Below are 9,303 nucleotides of genomic sequence, written 5' to 3' on the forward strand. Positions count from 1 at the left end.
TGATTTCTTTGCAAATGTGGATTGGATGGGATATTACTGACAGCTGGTTTCATGTTGGTAGCACCTTTTTGGTGACATGTTTAACATGTGCAAACAAGTGCAAAGACTAGGTGGGAGAAAACTTTTACCCATTGCACTGAAATCTCAAGTGGTGTGGTTAGTACATCTACTCAAGCAAAAGGTTGTTGGTTTAGTTCTAGACAGAGACACAAGTACCCTTTGGGGTTGTGTCAGGAAGGGTCTCTTGCATAAAACTCAAACATATGGAGCTAATTGCTGTGGCTACCCCCTTTGTGGCAAGAGGGCAGCTAAAAGTAGCAGCACACTATGGTTAAGGGAGACAGAGGGATGATTCACCCATAAATATAAATTATCTTCTTAATCGATTTTGAAATATTGCAATTGTGCTTTTTTTCTGATGGCCAGTCCTAAAAACAAGATGGCGAAGGCGGCATTGGTCAGGTCATCTGTAGTTTTTTTTTTTTTTTTTTTTTGTAGTTTATTAATGCTGGCCTCTCAGTTTATAAAGCCGCTCTCATATTCACGTTTAATGAGTCATACCTGCACTGTAACGTCCGAAGTCTGGGTCCAGTAAGCTACACCCTTATAAACGCTCATCATAAACGCACATGAGCGCAGCCGTCAGGTAGCGTCTACAGCCCCTCCTCTCAGGGGCAGCGCACCTGAGCGGACAGGACGCCACACCTGGCTCACATTGGAGCCGCGCTCAATGCCGCGGCACAGAGACGACGGGAAATAAACTGGCGTCGTGGGGACCGACTTCTCTTTATGGGACATGGAGCCGGCCTATCGGGGTCTGGGTCGCTGTGTGTGCTGCTTCTGGCTCGCGGTGGTGTTTGACATTGTGGGACTGGCCGTGCTCCTCCTCGGCGTGTTTGTCGACGTGTTTTTCTACGACCTGCTCATCTACGCGGGCGCCATCGTCATCTTCCTCAGCCTCATCTGGTGGGTGTTCTGGTATTCTGGGAACATCGAAGTGCCCCCGTCAGAGCTGGAGGATGATGTGGGGTTACTGAAAAAGAACAAGGGCGGACTTGGGGGCATCAGCGGCGCCGTGAGGCGCCTCTCCAGCCGCGTGTCCACCGGCATCCGAAACTCGTTCCGCAGGAACGGAGAACCGTCCCATACGGCCCGCATGCCCAGGTCAGCCTCGGGGCCACCTGTGTCACCGCCGGAGCGGGTGACCGTAGCCATGGCAACGATGGGCAATACCACACAGACTGCTACCTCCTCAATAGCAGACTGTGGCGTAGAGATGCCCCACACCGCTACAGAGACATCACCTGCATAATGACGGGTACAGGTGAGGCCTGGCGTACAGGTGAGGCCTGGCTCACAGTGCAGCGCACACAGGCCCAGTTATTGTAGTCAGTAAAAAACAGTAAATTAGTCAAAGGAAATAAACGTAAAACCAAGACTTTGAATAGCGGAAACTAACTGAAACGATATTGAGCAACGACAAAGATGGCAAAAATTCAAATCGTATAAGAAACAACACACAGAAAATGGGTTTAATACCTTTAGCCCTTTGATCACGTTTTTCCAACAGATTAGCGACACTGGGCTACTCCTCACAGTGCGTGTGTGTTGGGGACAGGCAGGGATACATTTTTTGTTAGTTTCTCATTTACAAAAATGTGAGAAAATCAGCTTTTTTAAAGCACTAAGCTTGTCCCAAATCTTCTGTAGGTGTTCAGCTGACGTCATAGCATTCAATTTACATCTTCATCCCAATTTTTTTTTTTTTTTAAAGATACCCAGTTAGTGCTATTTGATAAATACAAAACATATTACATTTTGGACTAGAAGTCCTTTTTTCAAATCTGTGCAATGATCCCTGGATTAGTCGCATAAATGACCTTCACAGATGCTTTACGTAAGGGTAATGGTACAACAAAAGACAGGTTTCTGTCTAGCCGGGTATAGCTTTTTTTTTGATGGACTTTAAAAGCAGAAGTAAAAAAAATGGCTGTAACTGTGGCAGTGAAACTCTTATCACTGCATAATCATTAACTACAGTTGACTGGTCACTGAAAGACAAGCCCTTAGTTTAAACAATAGCAGGCTTACCTGAAACTTCCCTGTAACCTCTCCCTCCACATAATAACTGCTGCAGCATAATAAAACACACTCTTTGTGTACTACTTGTCAACTCAAACTAATACTTTATTCATTTTCTTCCCAATAGAGACTACAGACATACAGAGCCCTAAGCCATCTTCAGTGACTCCAGCTACTGCAAAGCCTCTTTATTCTTTGTTCTGATGAGAAAGTATTCATAAAAATGTGATGTCTGCATAGTTTTTGAAATTTGAATGATGAAGTTTTTATTATAATTCACTCCCATTCATGGTGTGATGATGTCAGGTTTAGTACACAGAGGTAGAAAAATGTGTTTAAGTTTCCACGTCTCATCTTCAAAGTTGTTCATATAAAAAAGATTTCTTTTTTTGTGTCCATGTTAATATATCTTCTGATCTGTGAATAATAATATGACATCCATCCATCCGCTTCCATTTATTAATTTAAGTATAACAGGAGCTCTCAGAGGCAGTGTACACCCTGGAGAGGTTGTCAGTGCGTCACAGGGCTAACACAAAGAGACACACAACCATTCAGTTCGACAGCCACAGTCAGTCTAGAGTCACAGTTAACCTAACCCATGCATGTGTTTGGACTGTGGGAGGAAGCTGTACAAGCACAGGAGAGAAAGGCCCCAGACTGCATTTGAACCCAGGACTTTCTTGTTGTGAGTCAGGATTTTAACTAGTGTTATGCCCTCTAATGTGACATATTAAATATAGATATATTTGAAAAAAGTGGTCAGGTTTAATTGCAGCAAACAAAAAAACCCATATGGTTGGGCTTACAGGAAGATCATAGATTGGGATAATATAGATATTAATATGCAGAATGAATCACTGATGATCTGGAGGCTCTCACTCCTGAACATCTGAGTAGAAAATAAAGACTATGGATAGACCAGCCAATCAATATCAAGCAGAAGCAGCTCCTGCTGTAAATTTGTTTGAATCAGGCTCTTGGTTCAGGCCACTTATACGGTGACTCTTAATACAGACAGTGATCATGATTACTGTACATATTATGAGCTAGGATTTAGCAGTAGCCAGAATGTTACACTAGTGGAGTGTTTTTCCTGAACAAAACAGGACTGTGGGGAAAAAAGGTGTAACTGGCAGCTGGTCTTCTTGTTTCCACGCATGCTGATAGCAAGCCTTAGTGACTAACCTTTGGAACCAGCCTAGCTGTGTTTATGACACTGCTGCTTCATCTAACATTAGCTCCACTGTTTCCCCGTACATTATAGGTTCTCTAACCAGTACAATACAAAGAAATTAAATTAACTGGTTACAGCGTGAATGAAGAAAAGTTACTCCAAATATTGTGTTAAACTAGTATGTGCTGTTATTATTTTTTATAACTAAATTTCAAACAGTATGTCCCATGTTTCTCTGAATCATTCGTTAGTGTCGTCTAACATTTTGAACATTGACAGTAATGTCTGTTTTCACAAAGTTGTTTCCATTCCCGTTTTGTACAAATGTTGTGCATTTCTATTTAACTGATATATGTTTTCTCCATTTTTCTCTCATTGCTGTACAATGGCTGACACACTCAAATTAGATAAAAGATTGTGGGTTTAATCAAATAAAAGATTATTTTTCTTTTTTAAAATTACCTTTACTTTCAGTGTACTTTTCTTTGTTCTCTGAAAAGCTCAATTTCTACATATTTGATCTTTTACTTTATTAGGTTTATTTAACTTTTTCGTGTATTGTGAGTATTTAATGTGACACATCATGGAAATATTACGTTTCCACAACTGTCAACATTCTTCATATTTCCAAGTACCACAGGTAGTTTAATCAGAGGTGTGGACTCGAGTCACATGACTTGGACTCGAGTCAGACTCGAGTCATTAATTTTATGACTTTAGACTTGACTTGAAAAAATGTTCTAAGACTTGTGACTTGACTTGGACTTTTACACCAATGACCTGGGACTTGAATTGGACTTGAACCGGTTTACTTGAAAAGACTTGATATTTCACCCCAAATATAAAATTTAACACGCATATTATATAGAGATTGAAAATGTGACGTCATTCACGGGTAGAACCGCAAAGGATTCTGGGAACTCGTGGCAAGCGGTACTAGCGCACGCAGGCTTTCAATTAAAATCAGTCACACAGCGATAAAAAGAAACACAAAAATGTCAAGAAGCTGTTGTATTATTAACTGCAATAGCCGGTCGCATGACAGCCACGGGAAGCCGACGGGTAAAGAGATCGGTTGTTATCGGATTACGTCGTTGAAGAGAAATTGTTCGAGCCATGTTTCCGAAGTAACAAAGAGGCGACGGATGGCCTGGATTGCAGCCATTCAAAGACCAAATATAACGTCCCAGAACTCTCCAGCTCACAGGTTAGTCTGCTCCAAGCATTTACACGAAGGTCAGTCTGCTGTTGTAGTTAATGCGTCATTTTCATAACATAACTGGTGATATAGGTTACAAGCAAGTCTGGCGCTGAACAGAAATTGTCGCGCTATGCTCCTTTATTTATTGTGCATAAATAGTGAATTGTCCTGACACAATATTGTGTTTCGCTTCTGTTATTATGGTACATTGACAAAAACACATACTTTTATTCACAGGATAAAACAGTTGTTTTGTATCACTAATTGTCCAGTACGATTACAGCATACAGTATTATTGTTACTGCTACATTTCTGTGATGCTACCAGAAATTATTTCCACTACTAATTAATTACCGTTGAGCTCAAAGGTCCTATTAATAAACGGTTAAGGAATGTGTATTTATGACGACAATTTGTGAGACTGGTAAACTTATGATACGTACGATGGTCTTTCGTTCTACACGATGCATTTCAAGGTCCTGCACCCATCCGTCGGTAAACTGTACCTGGGCTTGTTGCAGTGACCGGAAGTTACTAAACTTCACGAGTGTATGCACTCACTCCAAGAACCGTATGATTATAAATATGCATATAAATATGCTACGATGAGATAGCTGACTTCATCTAACTAGCAAATGTTGTCCAGGCTACGTTGGTGATGCAGTTTTTTTTAATGTGTATGATATTTTTGTCATGCGATTTTAAAGCCGGTCCTACAACCGCATCCAAGAATGACATGCAGCTTATCTCAGAACTGTCGGTGAAAATTATTCTTGGAGCTAGGTTTAATTGAGCTGCATTTTAAAGAGGTGCAATTTCACAATTTGTGTATATTTTCTAAGTTCACTATTTTGTCATGTGTTGAGAAAAACACAGATTTTAAAATTACATGGTCTAATATTTACATTTAGCATAACTGCAACATTATTTTTTCATTTTTTTTTTTTAAAGACTCGAAAGGACTTGAAATTCAAAATTTCAGACTTGTGACTTGACTCGGACTTTTACACCAGTGACTTGAGACTTGACTCTGACTTGCCTGACATTACTTGAGACTTGACTTGAGACTTGAGGATAAAGACTTGAGACTTACTCGAGACTTGCAAAACAATGACTTGGTCCCACCTCTGGTAGTTATAGGCATAGAATAAGGTAAACTGTGGCCATGAAAGCATCCACGTGATCAGCAACAGTTCTCAGGTTGTGGCATTCAGATCAGGATTAAGTAGAATTAAAGACTACTGTGAGATTTGGTGGCACCTAGCAGTGAGGTTGTACAACCAACCAGATAGTCCAGTCACAAATCAGTCAGTTTCTTGACAATTAATAAGCAAATTGTCACGCCCACTGATCAAAGCCCACTGATCAAAGCCCACTGATCAATAACCATGAGTGCCATTCACAGAGGTGGGGAATGGCTGCAATCACAGCATGTAAGATGGTGACAGATGTACCCTTAGGCCCCCTCCTCCATTCAGAGATGGTCTTTCCCTTTTCACGTAAATGGCCTCCTTGACTCCGCCCTCAAACCAGCGTTCCTCCCTGTCCAGGATGTTACATCCTCAACATTGAAAGAGTGTCCACTGACCTGTAGGTGTAAACAGACTGCAGAGTCCTGGCCTGACGAGGTGGCTCTTCTGTGTTGTAGCCAGAGGTTGTTTGGTTTCCCCAACGTATAAATCCTGCCAATCCTCCTGCACTTAACAGCGTACACTATGTTACTCTGTTTGTGTCGGGGGACCCGATCCTTGGGGTGGACCAAGTTTTGGCGTTTTGGGGTTTAAAAGCCACAGAGACCCGGTGTTTAGAAAAAATGTGTCGCTTCTCCGATACTCCTGACATGTACGGGATCACTACAGGTGGGCAGCGGTTGTCCTTCCCTCCTGGATCGGCTGGAGCTTTCTTTAGGAGCCTTTCCTGCTTTGACAAAAGTCCAGCTGGGATAACCACATTTACTCAGGGCCTTCCTGATGTTCTTCTGCCTCCCTGGCTGCTGTGTCAGTAGGGATGGTGTTCGCTCTGTGTTGTAGCGTCCTGATGACGCCCAGTTTGTGCTCCAGTGGATGATGAGAGTCAAACCTTAAATACTGATCCGTATGTGTAGGTTTACGGTACATATGGTCAGGTTTTAGATGTCCCCCATTACTGATGGAAATCTCACTTTTCATATCCTCCCTGGTGAATTTGATGTGTTGGTCCACTGAGTTAATGTGATCCGTGAAATGTGGAACGTCCTGAGATTTGATTTTCACCCAGGTGTCATCCACATGTCTGAACCAATGGATTGGTGGTGTTCCAGGGTAGGATAGCAAAGCCCTCTTTTCCACTTCTTCCATGTACAAATTGGCCACAGTGGGTGAAACTGGGGAGCCCACGGCACACCCATGTTTCTGCCTGTAGAACTGACCCTTGTATGTGAAGTAGGTGGAATGAAGTACAGAACAAAAGTGTTCTGGATGTGGTGTTTAGAGCTGACTATCATCGGTTTGAGGATCGAAGCCAGAAACTTGGTGATGTTATCGGTGACCATCCTGCATAAAGTGCTTTGAGAGCTCAGAGTAGAAAAGCGTTATATAAGAACCAGTCCATTTACCATTTACCAAGTTGTTCATATAGACAATTGGTATACCCTGTTTATGTGTCTTTGGTAAACCACACAGATGATGTAGATTCCCCTGTGTTATGAGGTCCGGTCAGTAGCAATGTGTTGCTCTAACTGCTTCACACAACCTAACATCCTCTTCCTGTAACCACTTCCTGGGTCTCGTTTCAGGGGCTCATAAGTATTTTTTATCACTAAGCAGTAACAAAATTTTCTCATGATAGTTGTGAAGCCTGGTAAAAACCTGAGACATTTGGTGTGTTTGTGTGGTTTCTGTATTACAAAATACATTGGTTTTTACAGTCCCCCTGCTTACAGGTTCACCACTTCTCAGCTTTCCAGCTGGCTCCATCTCCAGGTCCCAGCATCACTGATATAGTGAAAGCATATGTGCTGAATGGCTTTCAGCTGCCCCACCAGTTTCCCTGGCACTGTCCCTCGAGCCCACTGCACCACCCCTCCTCAGACCACACCTCCAACACAATAGTCTTTCTTGTTTATCAAAGCTGTGCACCTACCCTTGTTTGGCAGAAAGATAATAGTGTTGTTGTCGTTACTAAGCGATGCGAATGCCTTCCTCTCCTCCATGCTTATTTTGGATGCACTGCTGAGACAAGCCGAAACTTTCATTTGCAGTTACTCCGCTTCATGTCTGCTGTTGTTTCAGTTGCTGTGATCAGTTCCACTAGTGGGATTTTTCTCGGCGTCACAACAAAGTTCAACCCTTTTGCAAGGATGTTTTTCTCTGCTTGGGTGAGCTGTCTGTCAGACAAAATGTTTAACCCACTTGTCCCCATCCTCAGTGTGGCATACTTTTCTCTTAGGACACTCTCCATATTTTGGTGATGTTTCTGACGCACAGATTTCCTGTTTCCTGGTCTTAGACTTCTCATGCTGTGCTGGGCTAAGTTTGTCTGTGAATTCAAACACCTTTAGGAGTGTATTCTCATTTAGAAGCATTGTAAATTAATGATGAAGAAATGAACCTCCCAGCCCATTGTTCATAAGTGGTGTTAGTTTCAGTCATTATGCAAATGTCCGTTTATAAGATTGGGGAGCCCTGCAGTCAGCTGAGTCTAAAGACGTCACTTGGATGAGTGACAAAACATTTCTCCCTCTGAAAACGTTACGTCCAGATGAACAGAATCAACTTTTTGGGACAATGCTTCATAGTTACAAATTATTCTTCACTAATAAAAGCATGCTTAAGTAGTGCCCAGAAAACATTTCCCACACCAGAAACAGCCGGGACTGTGCCTAGTGTTATATTGACCCCAGTATCATTTCAAAATTTGCTCTGCTTGTAATGTCCACTACCTCTATTGCTCACTGGGATGCAACATATCTGATATATTACTTTAGTAATTTTCTTAGTGTTACCCAGTAAAACATAACTAATGGGGATTGAACACTTTTACACTGTTGTTCTAGGAGCTGTTTTGATGATTTTATTGTCGCAGCAATTTCTCCAGATTTCTTTACTAAAGTTCTGTCCCTTTTTCTGTAGTTTCTTTTGTTACAACCCATCTAGGGGACAGGTCATAGCATGGATGAGGCACTTGCTGCCCCCAAGACCCAAGCAGCCACAGGAGACAATTGTCACACAGTGGAAATTTGTATTTATCTTGTATATTGGTTTTATTCTGAATTTTAGTGTTTATTTATGAGTGTAGTTTTTATTTGCATGATTTCATTCTGTTTGTATTGCATGTTTTTAGTGTGTTATTTGACAATGTTTTAATCCACTGTGGATTGGGTGCATGGGACAAATTAGCTGATAGAGATCACCTGCTGAGCTTTGGGTGTGTCCAGAGGTGGCCTATCAGCTGTTTAAAGACCTATTAAAAGGAAGCCAGCTGAGTACTGGAGAAGATAGGCCCCAGACATGAAGAGGAGTGCAGGAAGACCAGGTGGAAAAGAAGGACCCCGGCCAGCGTAACACGGCGACCCACTTCCGACAGCTGATCTGTCAGGATTAGTTAACGGACTCAGGCGCAGACCAGGAATCCTTTTAGAGAAGACAGTTAATTTATTTATACAGACAACACCAGGTGATAATATATAAATGGTAAATGGCCTGTATTTATATAGCGCTTTACTAGTCCCTAAGGACCCCAAAGCGCTTTACACATCCAGTCATCCACCCATTCACACACACAGTCACACACTGGTGATGGCAGCTACATTGTAGCCACAGCCACCCTGGGGCGCACTGACAGAGTATACAATGTGCTGAAGGGG

At 42.2% G+C, this 9,303-nt stretch overlaps 1 protein-coding gene across 2 annotated transcripts; it reads left to right on the forward strand.

Annotated features, from left to right (window-relative positions):
- The first annotated feature begins 639 nt into the window (after positions 1–639).
- On the forward strand, positions 640–3,676 carry LOC146670797 (transmembrane protein 238). 2 transcript variants are annotated; one of them, XM_085402882.1, is made up of 2 exons: positions 640–1,342; positions 2,210–3,676. In XM_085402882.1, the coding sequence occupies exon 1, from the start codon at positions 797–799 to the stop codon at positions 1,310–1,312; it is 516 nt and encodes a 171-aa protein (XP_085259008.1). In that variant the 5' UTR covers positions 640–796; the 3' UTR covers positions 1,313–1,342; positions 2,210–3,676. The 2 variants fall into 2 exon arrangements, with proteins under 2 accessions (XP_085259008.1, XP_085259007.1); XM_085402881.1 differs by having other exon boundaries at positions 641–1,324.
- The last annotated feature ends 5,627 nt before the right edge of the window (positions 3,677–9,303 follow it).

This window comes from Rhamphochromis longiceps, linkage group LG4, assembly GCF_057381845.1.
Source record: "Rhamphochromis longiceps isolate RC_006_pf linkage group LG4, R_longiceps_female_GT1.1, whole genome shotgun sequence".
Taxonomy (NCBI): Eukaryota; Metazoa; Chordata; class Actinopteri; order Cichliformes; family Cichlidae; genus Rhamphochromis; species Rhamphochromis longiceps.